Source organism: Eptatretus burgeri, chromosome 13 (assembly GCF_056783735.1).
Source record: "Eptatretus burgeri isolate ZD-2024b chromosome 13, Ebu_testis_v1, whole genome shotgun sequence".
NCBI lineage: Eukaryota > Metazoa > Chordata > Myxini > Myxiniformes > Myxinidae > Eptatretus > Eptatretus burgeri.
The window spans coordinates 50,397,674-50,425,173 of NC_140973.1; the positions used below are offsets into that span (position 1 = coordinate 50,397,674).

At 44.9% G+C, this 27,500-nt stretch overlaps 2 protein-coding genes, 1 long non-coding RNA gene and 1 pseudogene across 10 annotated transcripts in view; 2 read left to right on the plus strand and 2 right to left on the minus strand.

Annotated features, from left to right (window-relative positions):
* The window catches only part of LOC147014442 (SLIT-ROBO Rho GTPase-activating protein 1-like), a 161,790-nt gene extending 154,949 nt beyond the window's left edge, over positions 1-6,841 (minus strand). For 2 of the 3 annotated variants that reach the window (XM_085850629.1, XM_085850628.1), the window contains exon 1: positions 6,536-6,841. In XM_085850629.1, coding sequence (XP_085706755.1) covers positions 6,536-6,602 — 67 coding nt within the window. In that variant the 5' untranslated portion in view covers positions 6,603-6,841. The remainder of the gene's footprint in view (positions 1-6,535) is intronic. The other variant, XM_085850630.1, reaches the window with a different exon arrangement.
* A 158-nt stretch (positions 6,842-6,999) lies between these two features.
* Positions 7,000-9,567, plus strand: LOC147014444 (uncharacterized). The gene is made up of 2 exons (XR_015050405.1): positions 7,000-7,138; positions 7,427-9,567. It is a non-coding gene; the product is annotated as an uncharacterized LOC147014444 (long non-coding RNA).
* On the plus strand, positions 9,128-9,268 carry LOC147014445 (signal recognition particle RNA; annotated as a pseudogene).
* A 2,982-nt stretch (positions 9,568-12,549) lies between the features above and the next one.
* Positions 12,550-27,500, minus strand: part of RXYLT1 (ribitol xylosyltransferase 1) — a 51,455-nt gene continuing 36,504 nt past the window's right edge. For 3 of the 6 annotated variants that reach the window (XM_085850646.1, XM_085850647.1, XM_085850648.1), the window contains exons 4-6: positions 23,669-23,986; positions 19,406-19,576; positions 12,550-13,517 (exon numbers count right to left, since the gene is read on the minus strand). In XM_085850646.1, coding sequence (XP_085706772.1) covers positions 13,091-13,517; positions 19,406-19,576; positions 23,669-23,986 — 916 coding nt within the window. In that variant the 3' untranslated portion in view covers positions 12,550-13,090. Of the gene's footprint in view, positions 13,518-14,341; positions 14,595-19,405; positions 19,577-23,668; positions 23,987-27,500 lie in introns of all 6 variants that reach the window. The other 3 variants (XR_015050400.1, XM_085850649.1, XM_085850650.1) reach the window with 3 other exon arrangements.

Sequence of the window (27,500 nt, forward strand, 5' to 3'; positions counted from 1 at the left end):
TGTGAAACTTCTACAAAGTGCACATTTTATAGAAGCTTTTAAAATGGTTTGGGAAAAATGTGAGTTGCAAAAGCGTTCATACTTGAACTTATGACAATGGTGTAACTGCACAAAATCCCAAATCAAGTGTTTTTGCCAACAATACTGCTCTTATAGCACATGTAACACTTTTGGTGTGATATCTGCTTAAAAAAAACGACATACTTATTTGTGAGCAGAAAGCTGGAATGCCTGATGAGAATGTCCAGCAGTTGTCAGAGAAAAGGACGCTTCTGGCTGAAATGGTGAAAGAGCGGGCAGCCAGAGCATTCGTCTGACTGCGGAACGAAAAAATCCAACTTGACACACCAAACAAGGGGTTCTTCAATTTGGAGAAAGCGGTCAAGACATCTCAACAGATCCATGCTTTACGTTCTGGTGGCGATTTGTTGACCTCCCAGAGTGATATCAAGCATGAACTCCAGGACTATTTTTCTAAACTCTTCGCAATAAGAACTGTGAATGAGGAGAACAGGAATGTGATGTTTGAACTGCTCACTTCTCTGTCTGAAGATCAACAACAATTGCTTGAGCCTGACATTTCTCTTGGAGAACTTACTGCTGATCTTAAGGATAGCAAAGATGGGAAAGCCCCTGGACTTGATAGCCTTCCAGATGAATTTTATAAGGCTTCCTGGGACATTCTAGGCCCTACTCTTCTTGAGGTCTTTCAGGAGAGTGTTGAACAAGGTGAATTGCCACCGAGCTGACGGAGGGCAATGTTGTGCCTCCTTCTTAAGACAGGAAACCTGCATGAGAACGCAAATTGGCGGCCTGTGTCACTCCTCAACACGGACTACAAAATTTTGTTAAAAGCGCTTGCAACCCGTCTAAAGGAAGTCATCTCTTTCTTGATTGGCACTGATCAGTCATATTGTGTTCCAGAACGTTCCATATATGATTATGTTTTTGGTGAGAGACTTGATCAGTCTCAGTTGAACGACATCTCCCGGTTTTGGTTTGTTATTTTTAAATCAGGAAAAAGCTTTTGACAGTGTTGACAATTCTTTTTTGTTTGCTGTATTAAGAACAGGGTTTGGAGAAAATTTTATTTCTTACGAGACAACCTGTGAACCTATTGGGTTCCCATTGTGACAGCGGTTAATGAAAAAAAAAATCATTTCAAGAAAAAAAAAAAAGATCCAGCGAACTATACCACTAAGGTTGTTTGCATTGATCAAATTCTCCCGAAGAGTACTTGATTGAATCGGGAATTGATTTTTTAAATAATTTTTTGCTGCCTGATTTGAACGAAACTTGATACTGCACACCGCAGGCGAATGGTGAGTAAGGTGGCCCTAAAATTTTTGCGCTATCGTGTACCATTTTGGCTGTATTTCGGGAACATGTATACATATATATATATATATATATATATATATATATATATATATATATGTACACATACATACATGATGAGAGTTTTAGTAAGTACACACGAGATCAGTTGCTGTGGGAAAAGAGAACATTGGTCGCTGAAATGGTTAAGCAAAGGCCAATGGGTACCTTGGTACGAATGCGGATGAGTAACCTGACTTTGGACGTGCCAAACAGAGTTCTTCAATTTAGATAATTCAACCAAAAAGATGCAACAAATCCATGGCCTACTCAATTTAAATGGGACCTTAACAACCTCTCAGCAAGGATTAAGAGGTGTCTTAAAAGATTACAACTCCAACCTTTACTCCCCTCGCAGCGTGGAAAATGACACGATACAGGAACTAATTGCTGGACTTCCAAAGGTTGAAAAGGACCAGTGACGAGCGCTTGACTCCTCAAACTTGGCCGAGCAACATGAAGCAGCCATGTGAAGCTTAAAAGATTGAAAGGCCTCCGGGATTGATGGCCTACCCGGAGAATTTTATCAGACTTTTTGGAAGCTTGTTGGACCCGAGTTGTTAACTGTCCTCGAGGAAAGCATTTATGTTGGAGCTACATTGTCGTGTTGGAGAGCAGTTGTGTCTACTACCAAAATCCAGGGATCTTCAAAAAGTTGGAAACTGGTGGTCTGCGTTGTTATTGTGTGCAGACTATAAGATTTTCTCTTAGGTCCTTGCAAATCGTGTGAAAGTTGTAGTTGGTTCTGTTGTACAACCAGACCAGACTTATTGTGTACCGGTAAGATATATTCATGATAATATTTTTTTGGTAAGAGATAGTTTTTCTTGTGGCCTGTGATGTATACATTACCTATCTATGGCCTATTGGCAGATTATACAATGGAGATTATCACATTGGGCTCTCCCTTCCAACATTCTCGTACACCATTTCAATAATTCGGTACAAGTTACTTGCCCCTTCTGCGAACACAAGAAGGATCTCTTCCATGCTTACGTGCAATGCATAAGATTAAAACCTCTCTTCTCTTTTGCTTTCAGATTATTATTGCAAACGGTTTTTTCCTTTTACATCACACATTTTTGTGTTTGGGGTACCTTTTAAGCCCCCTTGCAGGGACTCTGGTGTTCTCCTCAATTTCCTGGTTGCTGTTGCAAAATATGCTATATATAAATCGAGGAAAATGAAAATTGACAACTGTAATAGATCTGATGTCATGCCGATTATTATCAGAGGTTTTGTGGCAGCAAGACTCTCCCTGGAATTTAACCATTACTTAAGTACGGACAATGTAAATGTTTTTGAGTGAAAATGGTGCTGTGGCAAAGTTTTGTGTTTTGTGGATAAATTAGATTTGGTGATTACCTTGTAATGGTTTATGAAAAACTGACCTTTCCTCCTCTCTCTTTTCTTCCTTTTTATGTATCCCTTTCTTTCTTTTCTTTCCAATGGTTTTTTTGTGGATCAATAAACGAGGTTGAGAATTCCAATTCAATTCTCTCTCTCTCTATATATATATATATATATCTCCCCCCCCCCCACTCCACCAATATTCCTGTCAGCAAACCGACGGGTTGTATTTGCTAGTTAAAAGCATGCAAAATGACATACTGTACTATACTGCATTAATCATCGGGTCAGGAATCAAACTTTAGTCAACCATGGAATCGCTATCTCTCTTGCAGCCGATGACACAATCAAAATTCAATAAATATACATATAAGGTAAGATGCTTCCTTAACATGATAACTTTCTCAAACTGGCTGTGGTGTTAACGATGTGCAATGTGGGAGTCGCTACAATAATATAAAAATCAGTGTTTTCACTTGGGTTTATAAATTCCAGATCCAGCCCTTTCTGTTTATCTTCCACTGGGAATCATAAACTCTGTGTTTTGGCGTTGCCTGGCAACCCATGAGGATGTAGACACTAAACAATCGTTTTTATAAAATAACATCTGACATTTTCACATTAAAAAATTACCATGATACAGAACAAGCTATATTATCTGTTAATTAAAAAGCTCATTCTGTTCACTCATTCATATTCATATATTCAGCTGTTTGCAGAATGCAAGCATAATCCACTGAATGAAATATATAAAGCATATTATTTATTCTCATTGGTAAATTCAGTTTGGGGGGCGGGGGAGGATGTGAAAAACCCCAGTAAGGAGGGATGAGTATGGGTCAATCTGGTTGGGGCGGGGTGGGAATGCCGGTCGATCTGGCTGGGGCTGGGTGGGGAGTGCGGGACAATGCAGCTGGGGTGGGGTGGGGAGTGCGGGACAATGCAGCTGGGGCGGGGTGGGGAGTGCGGGACAATGCGGCTGGGGCGGGGGGAGTGCGGGACAATGCGGCTGGGGCGGGGTGGGCAGTGCGCGACAATGCGGCTGGGGCGGGGGGAGTGCACGACAATGCGGCTGGGGTGGGGGGGAGTGCACGACAATGCGGCTGGGGCGGGGGGAGTGCACGACAATGCGGCTGGGGTGGGGGGAGTGCACGACAATGCGGCTGGGGCGGGGGGGAGTGCACGACAATGCGGCTGGGGCGGGGGGGAGTGCACGACAATGCGGCTGGGGGGGTGCGCGACAATGCGACTGGGGCAGGGGTGAGTGTGTGACAATGCGACTGAGGCAGGGGTGAGGGCGCGACAATGCGACTGGGGGAGTGCGCGACTGGGGCGGGGGAGGGGAGAGTGCACAACAATGCGGCTGGGGCGGGGAGTGCACGACAATGCGGCTGGGGCGGGGGGAGTGCACGACAATGCGACTGGGGCGGGGGGAGTGCACGACAATGCGACTGGGGTGGGGGGGGAGTGCACGACAATGCGACTGGGGGAGTGGGGCGGGGGAGGGGGAGTGCACGACAATGCGACTGGGGCGGGGGGAGTGCACGACAATGCGACTGGGGCAGGGGGAGTGCACGACAATGCGACTGGGGCTGTGGGGAGTGCGCGACAATGCGACTGGGGTGGGGGGAGTGCACGACAATGCAACTGGGGCGGGGGGAGTGCACGACAATGCGACTGGGGTGGGGGGGAGTGCGCGACAATGCGACTGGGGCTGGGGGGAGTGCGCGACAATGCGACTGGGGTGGGGGGGAAATGCGCGACAATGCGACTGGGGTGGGGGGGGGGAGTGCGCGACAATGCGACTGGGGTGGGGGGAGTGCGCGACAATGCGACTGGGGTGGGGGGGAGTGCGCGACAATGCGACTGGGGTGGGTGGGGGAGTGCGCGACAATGCGACTGGGGTGGGGGGGGAGTGCGCGACAATGCGACTGGGGTGGGTGGGGAGTGCGCGACAATGCGACTGGGGTGGGTGGGGGAGTGCGCGACAATGCGACTGGGGTGGGTGGGGGAGTGCGCGACAATGCGACTGGGGTGGGGGGGAGTGCGCGACAATGCGACTGGGGTGGGGGGGAGTGCCCGACAATGCGACTGGGGTGGGGGGGGAGTGCGCGACAATGCGACTGGGGTGGGGGGAGTGCGCGACAATGCGACTGGGGTGGGGGGGAGTGCGCGACAATGCGACTGGGGTGGGGGGGAGTGCGCGACAATGCGACTGGGGTGGGGGGAGTGCGCGACAATGCGACTGGGGTGGGGGGAGTGCGCGACAATGCGACTGGGGTGGGGGGAGTGCGCGACAATGCGACTGGGGCGGGGGGGGAGTGCGCGACAATGCGACTGGGGCGGGGGGGGGAGTGCGCGACAATGTGACTGGGGCGGGGGGAGTGCGCGACAATGCGACTGGGGCGGGGGGGAGTGCGCGACAATGCGACTGGGGCGGGGGGACTGCGCGACAATATGACTGGGGGGGAGTGCGTGACAATGCGACTGTGGCGGGGGAGTACGTGACAATGTGGCTGGGGCGGGGGGAGGACTGCGTGACAATGTGACTGGGGAGGGGGGAGCGTGCGACAATACGGCTGGGGTGGAGGGGGAGTGTGCGACAATGTGGCTGGGAGGGGGAGTGCGGGACAATGCGTTTGGGTGGGGTGGGAGTGCAAGTTAATATCGTTGGGGGGGGGGAGTGATGTGGGTTAATCATGAGGGAGTGGGGAGGGTAGGTTAATTTGTTGAGCGAGGTGGGCAAATCTGGTTGGGAAGAGAGATGGTGGAGACACCCGGTTGCATGAGGATGGTAAGGTAATTCAGTTGGGGGGTGAGAGGGTGGAGCCATCTGGTTTGGGGGGGGGAGGGTGGTATGATCCGTTTGTGGTGGAGGAGTGGAAAGGGGAAGTGAAGGGGGGGGAGAAGAGGTTGGGGTGGGTTAATCTGGTTGGAGGTATTAACCCGGTGGGGGAGGGGGTGTTATCCCAGTCGTGGGGAGGGGGTGTTATCCCAGTCGTGGGGAGCGGGGGCGATGTTATCGCAGTCGTGGGGAGGGGGCGATGTTATCGCAGTCGTGGGGAGGGGGCGATGTTATCGCAGTCGTGGGGAGGGGGCGATGTTATCGCAGTCGTGGGGAGGGGGCGATGTTATCGCAGTCGTGGGGAGGGGGGCGATGTTATCGCAGTTGTGGGGAGGGGGCGATGTTATCGCAGTCGTGGGGAGGGGGGCGATGTTATCGCAGTCGTGGGGAGGGGGCGATGTTATCGCAGTCGTGGGGAGGGGGCGATGTTATCGCAGTCGTGGGGAGGGGGCGATGTTATCGCAGTCGTGGGGAGGGGGCGATGTTATCCCAGTCGTGGGGAGGGGGGCGATGTTATCCCAGTCGTGGGGAGGGGGGCGATGTTATCCCCGTCGTGGGGAGGGGGTGTTATCCCCGTCGTGGGGAGGGGGTGTTATCCCCGTCGTGGGGAGGGGGATGTTATCCCTGTCGTGGGGAGGGGGGATGTTATCCCTGTCGTGGGGAGGGGGGGATGTTATCCCTGTTGTGGGGAGGGATGAAACCCAAGAGAAGCATGGTTAAAACCAAAGGGAGTGGGGTAAAGTCCAAGGGGGGGGTTACAGCTGAAGGTGAGAGGGGGTTAAACCCAAGGGGGGGTTTCAGCTAAAGGTGAGAGGGGGTTAAACCCAAGGGGGGGTTTCAGCTAAAGGTGAGAGGGGGTTAAACCCAAGGGGGGGTACAGCTAAAGGTAAGAGGGGGTTAAACCCAAGGAGTATCACGGAGATGGCCGGTTATCCCTTTCCGTGAACGTCCACTGCGCGTTACCTTTAACTTGCGCCTCGAATTCCGACACGATCTCCTTGTCTTTCTTGTACTTGGGCTGAGATATCATGTCGGCAACACTGACCGATTCAGGGAGGATCCGACGAACGAACGCGGAAGGATTGATCCGAAAGAGCGAACAAGGAAAACGCTGGAGCCGGACCAGCCGGCACCGGCAGCAACGCCTCTTCGGAAGGCTCACTCACAGTGGACTCTGCACTCACATCGCACTCACAACACAACATGCAATCGTTCAATCATTCCTTCTTTTTTGTAGGTTCCTTCGATAAATCCTTCAGCCACTTTCAATTCATTCACACACACACACAACACCAACACCCGTTCATTCCCGTCTCTGGCTCCACACGTTCAGCTCAAGATACGTTTTCGTTCCATTCCCAGTTCCATGATTTATTCAGGAATTTGCTTCCACTTCGGTTCCCCTCGGTTTGCCTGAACCTGAGAAGTATCACGACATCGAGTTTTCCTCTGTCGATCTGTTTCCAGGAGGCAGTTTTACAGGACGATGGCGATGAGAAAAATCAACACTGTATCAAGGGAAGGCTGAGAGCAGAGCTTGTAGCTGTTGAGTTTGTGAGAAAGAAGGTAAGACCGAGAGGGAACGGAATTGATTCACCCAACACCACCGGGAGACGTATTCCCGTACGTAATAAATAGATAACCCCATTTTTTAAAAAAAATGTCCTTTGTTGTTTTTTCGTTTTCCTTCCCATATACTTGGCTTCCGTTTCTATCGACTTCATTTCGGAAGTTTTTTTTTTTTTAATCTCATTCTGTTTCCCTTTATTCTACGCACTCTCAACCTTTTCAGTTCCTTCATGTCCTTTCATTCCTCACCCAATTCCACCACCCACTCTTTCCTCTCCCAACAAGGACCACGTGGCCCACCGAATCCTGTCGGTCTGGTGTTGCTCCGTTCCACTCCGACCAAAGATCACAGTTATGACCTGAAGTCCCCTCCAGGTCTATGGTGTCCCATCGAGCTCTGTTTTCAACATTCCATCTTCCACTTCCTTTATGCTTTAGGCACCCATTAGTGTCCAAAATGTAACATTCAAACGAAATCGAGTTGTTACCCCATCATTAAACTGACATTTCTAGACAGACAGACAAGTCTTTGTATATGGAGAAGGTGAGATGCCGAAACAGCACTGTTCACCTTGAACCCTTGCCTCACACCCACAGTCGCCACAATGGTTCTCATCAATAGGAGATGCCACCTACATATTCATCCTATTTAGGCATCCATTACACGGTTTACGAGGATTCTTTTGCAGTCAGGGAAATGAGATTTTACTGAAAGTAATTCCGGCTGAAGCTGAAACCCCTGCACTGTGATCTGCAGGTCAGTCGGCCAACTTATTTTTCAGCTCACGCCTTGGGAATCCATCCATGGATGCATTTATGGCAAACTGGCCTTCACCAGCAGCAAGTGGATTCCCCTTAAGAGTTGAGCTGGCTTGTTTCCAGCGGTTGGTTCTGTTATGAGTTGTTTCGTCAAGCAGGCGAAGCGAAATGCGGGGTTAAGGAACCGGTTCACTTTGCCGTCTGTCTATCCAGCCGACTGGTCTACAGACATTAGTCTGTTATTGCGGAACTACAGTACTTGATTTTTCAGTTGAATCGCTGCAGAACACGAATCGCAACATGAATGTGAAATTGGCAAATTTGTACAGAAATTTTGTCCCAATTGCACAGAGTGCAGAGTAAGTAGTAAGGTAGCCTTTTAGTCTGCCTGTCTGGCAGTCAAACAAAATTGAAAATCATTCCAAACAGGAAACTTACTGTTTTTAGGATAAGCCTGGTGTGGGGTTAGTGGTTTGGGTTGTGAGTTCAAGCCCTGTTGGCTGCTGAATTACCACCAGGTGTGGTTGACTCAGCCTGCCATCCTTCTGAGGTTGGTGAAATGAGTATCAGTGTACTGGTAGATGGACACAGCATCAGCAGCACAGCTGTGCTTCCAAGAAATGATAGATACCCTGGCATCCAAGCTGCCACATGCAAGAGCAGAACAAGTTTTTAGGGATGTCCTAAAGGACACAAACAATAGGAACGAATAACTATTTTAACGTATTACATAGGACAGTAAGCTTCCGATATATTTTGTTATTTTCCGACAGCCTTTAAACCCTTTATTTTATTTCAATGTAATTATATACTTGAACACTAGAACACAAATCACATTCTTGGCATTTTCATAAACCTTCCATTTAACAGGACTTGGAAAAATATTTATGCCGTGTCGTGCCCTCAGGGCAGAGTAACTGTGAGATTCAGCATTCAGACAAATATGGTAGTGCCCAGCACTGTTTGTTGAGTGTAAAATGCAAAGCAACAGTTTAAAAACCGTTCCCATATCTTTTTTCTCAAGACTGCATGGGGGAAGATGTTCTATGAACTCTCGAGTTGGTATGACTTATTACCGAAACACATATCGATGACCTCGGGTTCATCTAGGTAATAATTCCTGCTCATACCTTCATCGTGCTCATGACAGGTTCTGTCTTAAAGGCTACAGCTTAAGCCGGAACTACTTTTTTTTTAAACTGCATATGTATACAGTAAGTTCATCAAACCGGGTGTAGTGGCGTGCGCCTGTAATCCGGCTACTCGGAGGCTTGGGTTGGAGGATCGCTTGAGGACGGGAGCTCTGCGCTGGAACGCGCTATGAGAGGGTGTAGGGCAGCCCGGAATCATGGCGAAATCCAATCCTTATCCCTGTGTCGTAAGAGGCGACCAGGGTTGCATCAGGAAGGGCATCCGGCGTAAAACCTGTGCCAAATCAGTATGCGGATCATAACAGATGATCTGCTGTGGCGACCCCTAACGGGAGCAGCCGAAAGACGAACAACAATATGTATACAGTAAGTTCATCTACAACGTCGTTAATGTGTCCCTAAAAAGTGAGACATTGTAGGAAATGGCATTGTTGATAACGAATTTTCCCAAATTACATTAATATAAATAACATTTAACGTGTCCCAAATCTTTTTTTTTTTTTTGCACTAAAAACACCTTTCACAAGTCCAAAAAAAAAAGCATATTTTTGTACATTTACATTCAATACCATCCTATCATAAAATACTAGAAGGGCATTTTTCGATATCTCAACGTCGCCAGATATGCTTCTGCCCACATAAAAAAATTGGCTGTCAAACCACGTGACCAATTACATCATCAATTTTTTAGCCTGAGATGACCCTCAATTTTTTTACACTGATCGGATAAAGCATTTGATGTATTCAATTATGACGCCATAGCAAAGCCATCATCAAAAATATAAAAATTGATGACATCATCAAAAATTCAAACTTGTTTCCCATGGGGAGTACTTGAGATGTGCAAATTTTCAATTTTTCCATGGAGCAGTTTTGGAGATGCAGAGCTCCAAAGTTTTTCCTTTTTTCCAACATGGCTTCCACACCACGTGACCTATAACATAATGACGAACGAATAGAACATCTTCATGAGTAGTCGCACCGATGGTGAAAATTTCGTGTCTATCGGATAAGCGGTTGCAGAGAAAACAGAAGATTAGCATGGACGGACGGATATACGGACAGACAACCCGAAAACATGCTTGCGGAAACCGTCAGCTGAGGCGTAAAAATACTTGCAGCGGCATCAAATTGCCTTGGCTTTTGTAATATGGGAATATGCTTGAGCTCTGGTTTCTCGAGGGATTTCTGGTGCGGGGTCTTCCCGAAAGAAGGACGAGTGGGTTGAACGGTGGTAGTTGAATAAAGAGAATTGACTCGGAATCCGAACGTCTTTTTTTTCCACACTAAATTGGTAACTGCAATGTGATCCAAATGAACGGACAAGGAGTTACGAGAGAGCAATCAGTTTCCGGGAACGACAAAGCAGCCGTGCTCTTCCCAGACACTCAACCAGCTTCCTCTGTGGCAGTGGTTTCAATAAAGTTGCCACCATTTTGGCCTAATGACTCACAGCTGTGGTTTTACGCAAGTGGAAGCCCAATTTGACACCTGGAACATTATTACCGAGTTCAAGCGATTCAAATTAATACATTGTTGGCTCCTTGTCATCAATGTATATGACGGAGGTGAGAAATATTTTGCCACAACCTCCAACGAACAACCCGTACATGATTTTGAAGACTGCGCTCATAAAGCACATGACCCCCACTGAGCTCTACCGCTTTCAACAACTTGTTACAACCCAGGATTTAGGAGATCAAAATCCCACACAATGACTGCGTCACTGCAGCAGATTCTTGGTGACTGCCATACCACCTTCAACCAGTCACTCCTTCATGAGTTGTTCTTGCAACATTTACCATCACAAGTACGCATGATACTTCCTAATTGCAGAGCTGGCTCTACCTGCCGCTGTGGTTCTGGCTGATTATCTCCTGGACACTGTTACACCGTCCGTAGCTAACGTGATACCTTCACCACAGAATGCACACAGCTACAATCTGAAATGCAGACCTGAAAAAGCTCGTCCTGGAGTTCCATACTGTGCAACGCCATTTGTACACATCTTCATGTACCCCTTATAGGGACAGAGAGAAATGCCATGCCTTGAGCTACCGTTTGTTTTCACCTTCCATGAACACTCCAGATTGGTGTTGGCACCACGTGACCTTCGATGCTAATACTCGTCAGTGTAGAGCATCATGCTCATACCGGCAGCAGGTCAATGATGAAACCTACAACTAATGGCGACAAGTTCACCTAAGCCATTCATCAGTCGTCTTCTCTTCCTCATGGATCGCACCAGTGGACTTCCTTTTCTTGTGGATACAGAGTCAGAGACCATTGGGCCACCATCTGCCGCTGAATGGAAAAATTGACAGGAACATTCGTTACATGCCGCGAGCCTCAGTACCTTTGTAACTTTTGGAGAACGTCTCCTCCAGCTTGATTTGGATTGACGTCGCTCATTTCCCTGGGTATTTACTAAAGCCGATATCAGGTACTCGATCCTAAGTGTGTTTTTTTCCCGTCATTTCAATCTCCTTGTAGATGTCAAACATCGCCGTCCATTGGATGCCTCAACACTGCTCAGTTTTCTCAGTAAAGTATCCACAGTAAAGTTTCATTGCTAAATACCACGCGTCTTCCATCCATACCCACGTGCCCTTTTCAGAAAGTACTTTATGAATTCCCGTCAATAACGTGCCCGTCGGTGACAATCTAGCACATCAAACACCAGATCACGCATCTCATGGAGACCATGGGATCCCCTGTTTTCGTGTGTGTTCACCGACTAACACCCGATAAATTATGTATCGCCTGCCAGGAATTTGACTACATATTACAACACAAGATCATCAGATCCAGCAATTGAGCTTCACAGCTACACATGGTACCAATAACGATACCTGGGGATTGGCATCCTTGCAGCGATTACAGGTCCTTAAATAACGAGACTGTTCCAGACCATTCCCCCATTCCACACATTTGGTGGGAGGGAGACGCGATTGGTGGGAGATGGTATTATAACTGGTTTATGCACGCAGTTGGTGGGACATGGTTTTTGCATCTGCAAAAAACAACGAATATGCAAAGCACAGGGCCGCGAATGGAGAAGCAGGCCACATTTCATAAACCGCGAATGTCAGGGTTTCACAGGAAAAAAAATGTTACAGAGTCGGGGTTCGGGGATTACCACGAGGGGAAGCACTCAGATTCCTCCCGAACACCTGGTCCTGATGCAGTACCCCCCCCCCCCCGTTTCCAGTAAGCTGGTACTCATTTTGCCGAACTATGAAGGATGATCAACCCACCTGTTTTTATGTAACCTCACGACAAGGGCTCAACCGCAAGATCCTAAGATTTTAAGCCAGTCACGTTAACTGTCAAGCCAACACCAGGCTTTGAGGACAAAATATGTTGTACTTTACTTTTTCTCAAATGGCTTCAACGTTCCTCATTTGAAATGATATTCAGTTGGAAATGATGTGTTGTATTTCTGTTTTCTCATAATTAAATTTTAAAAATGGGTAACCAAAGGTACATCAAACAGTGTTTACAAAGTCTCCTGTAATATTATGGGGAAGAGCTGAGGGAGTCTGTCAAGCAGCCCGTGTGCATTACGTTTGAGCTGTTGCAAGTTTTCCCAAGGAATATGATCAATTGCTTTAACTTCACATTTCTGGTCTGCATAATGTTGAGCAGATCGTCCCTCAATATGACCTCCAAATGAATACGCTATCTTGAAGTAGTGATAAACCACCATGTTATTCTGGAAAACATGGTCAGGTCCACACTAGCATTGACGTGAATGCAACAAGCTCAATGCTCAAGAAGATGGCTTTGTTAAAGGTGCAACACTGAGACAGCATGGTATGAAATTTCTCATTTTTCACAATTCTCTCTCATTGATAAGATTAGTTTGTTACCCAATACAACTATAACTCGTTTTAATGGCTTTACCTGAATGTGGGACATCATTTTGCCTGGAAGTCAAACGAATACAATGATGACAAATCGACAATTCAAGCTGTTGATTTCCCAAAGCATGCACAAGTCCATCAAAAATATAAAATGCATTGATAATGTGAACAATTCACGTTGGTTCATGGAAAAATGTTTCACGGATAATTTTCGTGAAGTTCTTTCGCAGGTGCGCCAGGAAATCATGGTACCATCGCACAAGACGGACTCGTCGTTGCACCTTCTGCCACATGCTCAGCGCAAGTTCGTGCTGCAAAATTTTTGGAAGCTCTCTCCAATCAGTTAGAAAGATGAAGGGAGCGTTTGAGGCCTTAAGGAGGTGCAAAGGGATTGGAGACACATTTGAAGAGTTATTATTGTTGGTACCACAGTAACCTGGAGTCATAACATCCTCCACCACAGGCACAGAGCCATACGCCGCTGCCTCGTAGATACGATAGCATTCTGTGTTGATGCCAACGGGACTCAGGGTCAGGTCGCTCTGCTGCAGTGCATGTCGGTAAAGGCCAAGACTTTCCACAGTCTCCATTGGTTGCCATCTGAGGAACATTTTTCAACATTTCAAACACCTCATGCAAAATAAAAAATGATGTTCTGATGCCATTCACCAATAAATAAAGTACTCTCATCATCAAACACCTGATGAGGCAAATTTAATAAGAACATTTTTTTTAAACTCTAAATATCACAATTGATACCGTTGATTCCAGTAAAAAAATCTCCTCCAAAAACCAAAGTGTAAAAATAAATAAAGAAAACAACTCCGGGATCCCAACTGTAACAAATCCCTCAAAACTGTAACAAATACTCAGCATAATCCCTCAAAATATATATATATATATTTTTTTTTTTTAACTTCATTCAGGTTACATATTGCATCTCCGTGTCGGTTTGTCAGAGCAAACCCATAATGAGATAACCGTCACATTCTCGAGTTGAGCGAGAAGTCCACCAAGCTGGAAGGAAAACCCTCGCTCACCCGAACATCTCTTACCTGCACTGCATGAGTCACGTGCAGATTTTCCCCACTATCCCCCTTTAACAGGACAAACAGTGACCTTTGTCCTTCTCTCAGTGCAGAGATATTCACAACACACGTGGCTTCCAATGTACAAAAAAAAGAAGAAATCAAACATCTTATATCATGAAATGGTAAAATTTTAAAAGGAGCCAGCAGTAACAGGTCTGCATAATGTTGACGCCAGAGTACACACGGCGGTTGTTAAGTCGAACAAACGGATGGGGGGAAGAGGATCCGAGGAAGCATTTATCCAAATGGCGAGTTGAGTAGCAAGATGTATTGTTCAGTACAACAATTGACATTGTTCATTGGAATGGTGGGAAAACCACAGTTATTTCTCACAGTGGGATTATGGTGAAGTCACTGGTACGTTTGACGACATTTAATGCTCCAGTTCCTGACAAACGACTGTATTTAGACTCAAATATCATAGAAATTCCACCTGAGGCACAGAAAACAGCAGGTTCAGATGAATATCACACGCATGTGCACACACATGTTCAGATGTGTCCATTTGATCAGACAGCATTCAGCTCTTCCTGTTCAGTCAGACAGAATCTTGTCCAATGTTCAGTCGGACAGTGTAGTTGCATTCCTGCAAGTATTTTAGAATGGGGGGGTGAGGGGGTGGAGGAGGGTGGTGATAAATGAAGATCAAGCAAACTGCATGAAGGATTTTGCACAACGATGAAGGAGAGGCATAAAAGTAAGTGTTGGACTCAGCAAATATGAGATGATGGAGAGGGTGCTGCTCCTATGGTTTTATTATCTTCCAATGAATATTTCCCAAATTCCTTCCCAACAGTACAATATCATTGTGCTCGCAATGCAGCAGGTTTCCTCCCACTGAGACACCGTGTAAAATTAAATGGTAAATAACGTTTTAAAAGTCAAAACACTGGGATAAGCCCTCCACCATAAACAAAGCAGTTATCCCGTGCTTTAGAAATTAATTGCAAAAAGTGTGACATACCAAAGACTTAAAAAAATAAAAATTTTAAAAAATGGCACATGCAGCTTCCTTGCTTGTATTGACACTCAACATTTAAAAAGGAAAAAGCACTGAAAAAAAACCCCCCAACCATAGGGTGGTAATAATAGCGCAGGCCTTGATGGGCCAAAATAGCCTCCTCCTGCATCGAAGTTCCTTGGAAGGGAACATATGATTATGTAACTTCAGCAAAAGGGAATTTAAGTGACTGCAATTTCCAAGCAATCAACCGCTATCTTGGCATCACTCTGCATATATCCTAAACGTGAAGGAAAAGAGATTGAAAACTTGGGACTCCAAGTCATTCTGCAGACAAGGATGCAACAATATTTCATTCGGCAAGAGGATCAATGCACGATGCTCCAATTATTTTCATAAAGAACCATGACATATTATCTAACTCGACAAGAGGAGCATAATAATAACATTAGTTATGATTAATAACCAGAATGGCACTCAACAGAGCGTGTCCCTCCACCAGGCTGAACAATTTAATGTTTTATTACATAGTCGAGGCTCGTGGAAGAGCTAGTACGAATACACTGAATGGATCAGGATGCAACAGGACAAAAGGAACAACAGAGAGGGGGGGGAACCAACAACAGAGCCGAAGGCTAATCACCAATAACAGTGAGGTGGACAAGATGGATACAGAAGGAAACTCTCAGGAGGGAAAACTGAAAATTTGGAAGGAGGGATTGGGTGGGGTTGGGGAGAAAGGGTTAACGAGGGCAGAAAAGATCATAGTTTTGGATTGGAGACGATCTGAGATGGTGGTGTATGGCTGTCTTGAAGACCTGGAGGGATGATTTTTTTTTAACACACTGTCGAGGCTCATATGAGAGCTAACACACAGAAACACACAACATGGGGAAGAGGAGACAAGAGGGGTGGGAGAGGGAAGGGAAAACCAGTGGGGAACAGAGACATGAGGAGATCTGTGGAAATGAGAGGGATGGGGTGGGGTTCACAGGGTAAACAAGATGGACACTACAGGGACTTTCAGGTCCTTACACAACAGGGACCTTAAGGAAGGAAAGCAGGGAATTTGAAGGAGGTAGGTTTGGGGTGGATTTGTGGGGGTAGAAAAGATCATGGTTTTGGATGGGGGAAGATAAGAGATGTTGGAGAACAGCTGTTATAAAGACCTGGAGGGAAGTGGGATTAAAGAGTGTGTGGGAGTTTGTTCCACAGGCAGGGAAAAAGAGGAACAAGTACGTTTACATTTTGTATCCCACTGTTAGGCCAGATCTGAAATCGGACCTTCACCAAAATCGAATCTGCTTGTTGTTGTCACATACCCAACTCATCCACCAAGATTTGTCAGAACCTGTCCACAACTTTTTGAAATGTCATGATACATATCGCTCTTTGGCCCGATTTCTCAATTGTGAAGCATCACTTTTAAAATTCGAATATCCGGTTCCAGATCTTCACAAAAATCTAATCAATTCGTCCTTCTCACACATCCAACTTGTCCACCAAGTTTTGTCCATGACTTTTTGAGATATCCTGCTCACAAACAAACAAAGTGTCAGGTGGTAGCCTGACAGGTATAACGAAAATCATGCAAACGATGTCACTGTCACCTTGACCGTTGACATATATCTTCAAAAAAATATTGACAACCTCCCTTTTATCCTTCGGAATCCTCTGGTAAAGTTTGACTTAGATAGCTGAAAGCGTTGGCGAGTTAACGCACTCACAGACAAACATACACACAAACGAGACAGACTGACGTATGACGAAAATGTAAACAATTTTCGTTATAACAAACAAATAGGGGTGAAAACATAACCTCTGTCCACCTTTGGTGGTGGAGGTAAGAATAATAATAATATTTTAATTATTAATAATAACATTACAAAGTACTGCCCAGCCAGTGCAGAAAAGCAGATCAAAAGTAATGAAAAGAAAATAAACCAGAGTTGGTGTCAAAGCCACCCAATGCTCGCCTGTTTATACATTTATCGTTTTTAAAAGACGAGTCTAATAATTAATATTTTTTATAATTCTCTAAAAAAAAATTTTTGGGGGGGGGACCAAGTCCAAAATCTAATGGCATGATCCTTGGACCATACCTAACCCCCCCGCCCCCCCCCACCAAGTTTCGTCGAAATCCGTCGAGGAGTTTTTCCGTAATACAAAAAAAATTAACATTTTCACGCTCACGCTCACGCTCACGCCAGGGGTATCGCTATAGCTCTCTGTTCTTCGAACAGGCGAGCTAAAAACGAGAAATATAAAAAGTTTTTAGTTCAGACAAAAATAAGGAAAAGGATGTGAAAGAATGGGTGTTCAGAGGCAAAGGGTTGATGAGCCAACTTTGAAAAAGGCCTGATCACCAACCAGTTTTAATCTGGTTATTGGAGACGATAGAAAGTTGGTGAACAAACTAAACTCGAGGATGACAACTACGAGAGCAGGCCATTCAACTAAGTAGGAGCCAAAGCACTAAAGTGGTGACTGGTATGAAAACAATAGATGAGGAGAGTACAAAAAAAACCTGTAAAATCAAACTTCAATAAGTGAGAAATGATCATGTCTGCACTCAATGCAAGAAGTTGAGTATTTGGATTCTGTGCTCGCTTGAGGAAGTGAAGGGATTTGAGATGATCCAATAAGATTATAGTTACAGTAATCAATACAGGATCCATCCATCCATCCATCCATCCATCCATCCATCCATCCATCCATCCATCGAGGCTGGACTCTGTGCAGAGCGTTGGTGCTGCCGAAGCAGACTCCTAGGCTATTGAACACAATCCTGGAGGGGTCGCCACTCCAACACAGGACACCAGCAAGCTGGTACTCATTTTGCCGAACTCAGAAGGATGACAGGCAGAGTCAACCCCACCTGGTATTAATTCAACAGCCGAGTGGGATTTGAACTCAGGATCCGAACATCCCGAGCCCACCATCCTAACCGTTAAGCCAACACCAGGCATAATACAGGATGCCATCACAGTAGGAACTAGAATGAGCAAACAATTAACAATTCGTCCTCGTCACACAACCAAAATGTCCACCAAGTTTTGTCCAAGTCATTGCACAACTTTTTGAGACATCATGCTCACATACAGACAGACAGATAGGAGTGAAAACCTAACCTCCATCCACCTTCAGTGGCAGAGGTAATAAGTATCTTGGACGTTTTGTCATCCATATAACTTTTTAAAATCTTACCGTAATTGTACAGGTGAAAGGTCTGGGATTCAATGTTTATCGACAATGCCCAAGAAAGTATAAACTTTTGAGTTTATGCTTTTCGACGAATCTCAAACAAGTGCACAAACAGAGGTTAACACTCATAACAGACTGTTCGCTTCTGCTTTTGATTCCTTTGGTATCGAGAAAGCCAGAATGGTGGTGTAACCCTGAAAACTTTCCCTCTGTTATGTTGCAACATAAATTCATTGCAGTCATCAAAATGAACATTTCGAATGAACCTAAGACATTTAGACAGAAATGCTATGACAAATAGAATTGCTTCGAGGTACAACTGAATACTTATTGTTTATTTCTTGTTTAACCAGATGGAAAAACAGGTTTCATTTCCCCCTCCAAAGTATTCCGTTACTTAACTGTGTCGCACCGAGCAACAATTTTGGACATGTATATCTTGAGGGCTTTAAGCAATCGGTGCATCACCACCACATGTCATCCCCCATCCCGACCCACAATCGTTTATTACCCCCATTCACCTCACTTTTCCTGTTTGTTAATTTCCTTGCTTGTTTTGTCAACATGTAGCCCCACGGCCCCACCGTAAATACAATGGCATTTTATCCTCCGTCTCCTCACTCTTCCACGAGCCTAGATTTTGTATCCCCAAAAAAATTTAGATGTAGGCTTTCGCACAGGCTGACATATATTATGTAGGCAGTTAATTTGACAATTAAATTACACCACCAACTCTCTAGGGCTTCAAGGTGGCATTGCAGCACTCTCTCGTGTTATCTTTCATATCCGCCCATAGTTCTTTCTACCCCCATTAGCACGAACAAACGCAAGCATCTTATTTGCCGTTTTCCTCCAACTTCTCTCCTCAATCCCTCACTTTTTGAGTCCACTGTTGCCCCAATATCAGTGCATTGCTTTGGTGGACAAGTTGGGTAGGTGACGAGAACAAGCCAATTGGAGTTTGCTTATCTGCAATCACCATACCTTTCCATGAGCCTCAATCTTGTATACAAAAAGAATGTACAAAGGAAAATGGAGAGAAAGACCCAAAGAACACCCAAAGGTCAGTAGGGCATCATATATGGGGCATTCAGGGTTGAGGGGTGGTGGAGTGAAAAGGGGGGTGGGGGGAGGGGAAGTGGGTGGGGTAAACAGCCATTTTGCACAACTCGTAAATAAATGTCTCCTTTGCCAAAATGGCGGCGACTAACAAAGATTCAATCAAACCTTACTGGGTACGAGTGTGCAGAAAACACATTCCAGAGAGGCCTTCTTTGGACAAGATGTTCAGCATCATTTCCCGGGAAGACCCTGGGTAGACGGTACCCAGGAAGTTGCAGATGTAACGCCTCGGTGTCTCCAAGTTCAAATCTTCTGGCTTCACCAGTGGAAAATGTCGATATCTACAAGAACAGTGCAAAACAAATCCACGTTGTCTGGCAACATTTGTTGATCCTGCTAGCCCGACTGCACTGGAACGGAGTACGATGAAGTCATTTTAGGATCAAGACCTTGCTGGTGAATATCAAATGTTTCTCATCACTGTCACACCTGCCCCACACCCCAAACCTTCAACCAATATGTACAAAAAAAACAAAGTAAACTAGAAGGGCACTCGGTGAAGCGCATACCTCCGCTACACAATGCGTGATCCATGAGAACATATCGGGCCCAATACATTTTTAAAATATCATGCAACACAGTACGACATCGTTTTTGGCCCTATCTCTCAATGGTATGCCTGGTGTTGGCTTAATGGTTTGGGTGGCGGGCTTTGGATCCGAGGGTCCTGAGTTCGAATCCTGCTCAGCTGTTGAATTAATACCAGGTGGGGTTGACTCTGCCTGTCATCCTTCCGAGGTCGGCAAAATGAGTGCCAGCATGCTGGTATACTGTGTGTGAGTGGCGAACCATCCAGGATTGTGCCCAATAGCCAAGGAGACTACTTAAGCAGCACCAACGCTCTGCACAGAGTATGGTCCCAATGTCCTCTCCTCCTCAATGGTGAAGAATCATTTTCAAAATTAAATAATTCTCGTACCCAGATCCGGATTGGATCTTTACCAAAATCGAATCAATTCGTCCTTGCCACACACCCAACCTGTCCACAACTTTTTGAGATATCCTGTACACAAACAGACAGACAAACAGACAGAAAGGGGTGAAAACATAACCTCCTTCACCTTCCGTAGCAGAAGTAATAAATAAATAAACCAAGAAAACAAAATTCCCTCATCAGATTGTGGACCCCTCATCTCTCTTTCCTTCCTGTTGTATCCCAGCGTTGTACAAGACTCAAAGGTGTGTGACATGTCATGGCAAGCAAAATGAATCTAAAGTTTTGGTCATTCGTCTGTCTTTGCTGCTAATAATAGGATTATGCTTGAAATGGCAGGTTCACCTTGCTCCCACAACGGTTAAAAAGCCTTTGTCAACCTTCATTTGGGAAAACCTATCATTTGAATTGTCTGCCGACACAGAAGGGCACTGACCTTGACAATATGTCGTAGTCTTCAGTTCTAGAGCATGGCTTGTAACCTGCAAGCTATCTCATGTTTTTGGTAAATCTTTGGTCCATAATTGCTCGACTCGTGCGAAACCACACTTCTTCAATTTACGATGATCAGAATGTCTTACAACTCATCTGACCGAGATATTTCACACTTCAGATGGAATAGCTAACGAATGCCATCAAAAACACCCTGAGAACACATCAAATCGATTGCCAGAAATTTGTCTCAAACTCATCTCCATTGGTGTTTGTTCTGGTGGATGAACTTGTGCCAACAGTGGTGTCTCCATCTACACTTCCTGGGAACCAAAAGGTGATGCGTTTGCGCTCCTTCCCTGGGCGAGGTCAACGAATCCAAACACGTCAATTGAATGCATATTCGGCCTTCCCATGAGCAGTGCAGTGTTGACGGACACCATGGACGTCTGAATGTTCTCGTTGCTGTCAATTACCTTTTTGTGGAACAATCAATCAATCAATCATCAATCATGGAATTGAATGAGTGATTCACGAAAACTGAAGATGATGATGACATTTCCCTGGCTATTCATACGGAAACCAGAAAGCATGCTCCTGTGCAGATAATACATTTTATATCCCTTTTAATTATTTCCTATTGGTGTTCCTAAACAACAACAACAACAAAAAAAATGATAAAAGCAACAACTTTTAAAAACTGTGAACTAAAATATGGATTCGCAGTTCTGAAATTGATTGGTCATGTTTACGCAAACCATCTGCAAACGACCATTTCGATACTCCCTATAAATCGGCCATCCATGTGGTCCACTTCAGTTTACGAATAGATGTGTCATAATAAGAGCAAATTCGTTGGATCATGCCATCGGGGTGATTCAGGGGGCAGAGGGTGGAGTTTCGGGGAGAGGGGTAGGAGGATGGGATGAGGCACAGTTTTGTACCATGTTATTCCTCTTAAATAGAGTTCATTTTGAAACGTGTGCCTGTTATTCCTCAAAGCTTGGATCAAAAAAAAAAACTTTTCAAGAAACTCTAGTGAAATCCCAGTAAACTTAAATTAACAAACATAACCTGTTATATTTATGTATCTCACCTACCCGCCTCCTGATAACAACCTTTCATACAATATATGCCGTCAATACGTGCCAGGTGGTGTTAATGCTGCAATAAAGGAGTGCTTTGCTAAGTGAGACATGTAATGTTTTGCATTTCATAAACAGTAATAGGCCAAAAATAGCAAGTACATTATAGTGTCAACCAAGGTACCTGCTTGCTGAGTAGAGAAAGCTTCCTAGAAATAACCAAGTCACACGATACAGACAGTTAATGTTTGCAAAAACATTTGGTTGTTACCAAAGTTCAAGTTAACCAAAGAGGCTTTAAACAATGAAACATTCCAACAACACAACCATCCCTCCCCCGCTCAATTCGCCTACCAAAACCAAGCACTTGTCCAATATGTTTACAAAGCCAGACAGCATAACTACATGTACTTGACTGGGACACATCGGTTCATTGTGGAGTCAAGAATTGCGCAGGGCCTCGAAAGAGCAAACTGTCCCATCAATCTACAGCAGATGCCACTGAACCGCTGCAGTTGGAAGTTGGAGACGACACAGTGAACGATGCAATGCTCTGCTCGAATGGTGCTTGTGAAAATGTTCGTTTGTAGGTCAATCGTGAAAATAAAGGCCACAGTGGCAGGAAGTACATTCAAGTTTAGGCAGATCGTGCCAAGATTGCCATTAAGTGGTTGGCTTAAGTGCAGCCAGGTAAATAAATAAATAAGGTTCATTTCTCGAAGTAAATAAACTTCATTCCCCTTTATTTATGATCATACTGGACAGAAAATCGTTTCATTTCATGCACGTGAAAATATGCCAGAATTTTGAGATCATGTAGCACAAAACTCTCAGATTTTCTCCATCCCATTCTTTAGAATGTGGACTATAGGAGTAAGCAGCACATTCGCAGTCTCCATCCACACTCAATTTGGGTCTATGTACGATGTTGGCCTGTGTCTATCAAATACTGCCACCGTACACACGGCAGCATTTTGATTCATCGTTGTGTTTGGGTCACAAGCAACGCCCGTGCACCGCAACCAAAGAAAACCTCGTGGGCCGCCCCAGGATTCTCTTTTCCAGTACGTCCTTAAATAATAAGATAATTTGTGGACAGAAATGAAAAGTTATAAACAAGCTCTGTTTGGCAGAAAGTGTGAATTGAAGTCGAGAGATTGATGCTTGTAACTCCGTTACGAGTTTCCCAACAGAATGCACGTGAAACAGTTTTGAGTGATAAAAACAGAAATTATGCAGTCGTGAAAAAAAAATGCCATTATAAACCAAACAAACAACCAAACAGGAAGATTTTCACTAAACGTCTTGCAGTAAAAGATGCAGCTCCCGCCATTGACGCATCAAAGCACAGGATGCACTTCAGAGAAACAACCACCAACGTTGCGAAAATTGTGGAATGAGAACACAAAAACACAACCAACTCGAAGTTTTGTCACAAATTATTCAAAAAATGTTGGTTGGTCTGTCTATTGTTTTCATCATGAACCGGTGGGTAGCTCGTGTTGCTGGGAACCCGGGTCCAAATCTCATATGCAGTACGTACTGTATTTGTCCACCGTCTGCTAATGTCCTTGTTCACATTGAAGTACACCGGTGTCTACCAATATCTGGTCCTGCATGCCATTTACATCCAAGCTCTTCCATGAGTCTCAGCTCAAGAGTGAAGAGTTATAAATAATAATAAAAAAAAAATTGATAAATAAAAACACAAGCTCAGAAAGTTAAACAGTTCAGCCGGTGTGACCTTTCTCATCGAGATCTAACATTTCAGAGTCCCGAATAAAGGCCAAACTGTTGCTGAAACATTGGACTTCATGCGCCTCTGTCTTCTTTTGATGAAACCTCGAGTTGTTTGAGCTTTTGTGCTCCTCACGATGCATTCAAGCGATTTTAGCGACTACATCGACCCAAGAACTACTTACGTGGCCACACCAAGAGGCCATTGGAAGACTGTGTGTTCATCGGTCCACTGACTGTCGTACACCAGAAAGACAGGTTCCACAAAGCCGCCGTGCTTACGGAGGAATGGCCGTAGCCAGTCGTTTTCACATCTTTCGTTGCCAAGCAGGACAAGTGCAGCCTCAGTAACACCTCCACCACGCACCTGCTCGCCAAGGTAGCGAAGCCACTCCTGGGCAACAGTCACCTTACTCTGCTCTCGCCCATTTAATACGAGCACAACGGCAGTCCCGTCGACTACAGGTAGTCCACGTGGCACCACCGCTGGGCCCGTGTAGAAACTGCAACGAAAGAAAAGCTCTTTTGTCTGACAGACGATTTCATGAGCAGTCTGTTATGAGAATTCTCTAAACATTGTGGCAGCACTGTGTACTACGCATGCCACATCTTCATCGTCAAACAGGTACAAACTTGCATGCATCAAGTTGAAATAACAACCATCATCCAAACCCCCCTTCGTTCACCTTTCAAAGCCCTTTGCTCCAAAGCACCAAAATTTTCACAACCATGAGGGAGAGCAATCTATGGGCAAGCAGGTTGTTGAGAACACTCCCAGATCAAGAATAAAATAATTGGGCATGGCCAATTCAAAAATTTACATTCAACAGCCTAAAAATCAAAGTCTAAAAAGGAAATGGAGGAGGGAAAAAAGAAAGCCAATTCCTTTGAAATACACTTGTTGGTTAACATGCTGAAGATGAAATGAAGAATGAAGAACTAGTCTTGCTGGTGAAGGTCGATCTGCGTTGGCGGACACGCAGAACAATGGATGAAATCAACTGAATGTTTCGGGCATTAATCTTTCATGCTTTGACGAATGGTTAATGCATGAAACAATCAGTTTCTCCTCACTTCCCACGACAGTTAGTATTGCATACCTCACTCAACATCCTGGTATTGTCATCCATTGAAGATAAAACAGGATAATTTTATAAGGAAAGAGGATATGCAAGAAAGACTTGAAGAAATGCCAATGAGTGCGAGAATATGTAAATCTAGACTGAAATGATTTGAACATATTGAAAGAATGGAGGAAGAAAGACAAGTGAAAAAAATGGGACCACTGGACCTGGAGCTTATCTGGGTGCTGGCCTAATCTTGTAACCCAAATTTTGTAGCATTCTGACTGGTGGGTCTGGAGAAGAAGATTTTTGAAGGAATTTACACTACCGCCATTTTGGCACACATCTGGTCATGTGATCAGCGTGACCTCCACAATTTAACATCACGACCTTGTCCTTATGTTGTAACCCAAATTTGGTAGCATTACAACTGGTGAGTCTGGAGAAGAAGATTTTTGAAGGAATTTACACGATTTTCACAAAAATTGACTAAGCCGCCATTTTGACACACTTCCGGTCACATAATCATCATGACCTACACTATTTAATATCCCTACCCTGGCCTAATGTTGCGAGCCAAATTTGGTGGCATTCTGACTGGTAGGTCTGGAAAAGAAGATTTTTGAAGGAATTTACTAAGTCTGCCATTTTGACCTACTTAAAGTCATATGACTGGAACGAACTTTGCAATCACCATTACCAGTTAGGAGCAGAACCTTGCTGCCAAATTTCAGGCAGATCAGCCCAGCAGTTTGGTCAGAGAAATCAAAATATGAGTCGGACGACAGACGGACAGATGGACGGTGCACGATGACAATACCTTATCTGGAATTCCATTTCCAGATAAGCTAAGAATGTACCAGGATGAACAGCAGAAGGCCAGTAAGTAGACCAGGAACCAGATGGAAGCAAACATTGGGCAATGCTCTAATGGAAGCTGTAATCACTATGGAAAAAGCACAACATCTCGCCCAAGATAGAAAAAGGTGGAGAGATGTGGTTCAGGCCTCAAAAAATGAAAATTTTCTTTGCATGTATTTATGGGTGAAATGACCTAGAGTCTTTTAAAACTTGCATTTCAGTGATGATGTAAATTGGTATTAAACTAGTGCATGCCCGTAGATGCGTGGCCGTACGTGCAAACCCTCCCCCCCCCCCGCAAAAAAACTCAAACCGCGTGCCAGAAACAACAACCACACAAGCTGTTCCTTCACTTTCACATGCCCGTACGTGCGTGGCTGTACGTGCAAAAAAAAAATATATATATATATATACTTTAAAACTGCTTGCCAGAAACAACCACACAGGCCGTTCCTTCGCTCTCACGTGGCCATACGTGCGTGGCCGTACGTGCGTGTCTGTACGTGCATGGCTGTACGTGGCCGTACATACAAAAAAAATAAAAAAAAACTTTCAAACCGCGTGCCAGAAACAACAACCACACAGGCCGTTCCTTCGCTCTCGCGTGCCCATATGTGCGTGGCCATATATGCAAAAAAAAAACAAACTTTCAAACAACTACACAGGCCATTCGTTTGCTCTCATAAACGACGACTGGATTGGGGCATTGTGTTTATCTATAAATTCGGATAAGAAATCGAGAAATTATTAGAATACAGGAAGTCATCACTATCCAAAAGTAGTGCGTGCCCGTACGGAATGTTCACATCATTCCACGAATTATCGCTTGCATTGAAGTAACAACTGCTGTGATACTTACACACAGAGTTAATTAAAATCAAGTTTACCTCCCTGTCTTTGCTTGCCATGACATTCGCTGCCATTTACCATTGGCACTCCGACCCCAAGTAACAAAGGCACCGATCGATCCCAATCGTAACCAGCACGGCACGTGACGGATCGTCGGCCCGCCGTGCACCGGCCTACGCAGCCACGCCCAGGCAGCACGTGTCCTGTGATTGGTAACTCAATGGCGCATCGGCCACGCCTACGTAGCACATGTCCTGTCATTGGTTGGTAAATAAATGGCCATAACTTGGGAATCACTTGTCCGATTAATATCAAATCTTCAAAAGGCACATCCTCAGGTGCCCAGCAATATACCCGGCAAGTTTCAATTACATCGGACTAGTGGTTGTCGGGAAACAGCGGTCACAGACACACAGAAACACAAGCCACAGACACACACACACACACACACACACACACACACACACACACACACACACACACACACACACACACACACACACACACACACACACACACACACACACACACACAGCTGGAATTATTGATAGATGAAATGAGGTCAATGAGATGACAAATGAAGGGGTTGAATGCAGACTGCAGAGCAATGAGTAAGGAAACCCGTCGTTGTGAATCATTTTTACCACCAAATTGAGATGTATTTCGTTGGCAAGCATGCTGAGTGGAGCTGAATTCCTTAACACTTCCAAAGGCCACAGCGTTTTGACAATTGGAAACAAAAAAAAGTTGTGCACTTTTTTTGATAAATTATTTTTGGAACAATTTTTCTTCAATAAATAAATAATAATAATAAAAATCGTCTCCATGTACATTGTACACACCTTTATCTCGTTCGCACCTCTTCATAAACAACATCGCTGAGGAAACGGCGCTTCTTCTTTGTTTCCTCGTCCAGGGCAAGAATACGGAGGCTTTTAATGGCCAATTATTCAATTAACGCCAACGTATTTTGCCTTTTCGCAATGAAAAACACAAAGAGAAGAGAAGAGAAGAGAAGAGAAGAGAAGAGAAGAGAAGAGAAGAGAAGAGAAGAAACCCGTAATGGCGAACGCGGCTGAGTTTCTCTTCCCCATCGACCACGGCTACGCAGCAACGCTTCCTGTCATTGGTTGATAAAAAATGGCCACAGCAATGGTTCGTGTCATTGGTTGGTAAATAAATGGCCATAACTTGGGAACCACTTGTCCGATTAATATCAAACCTTGAAAAGGCACATCCTCAG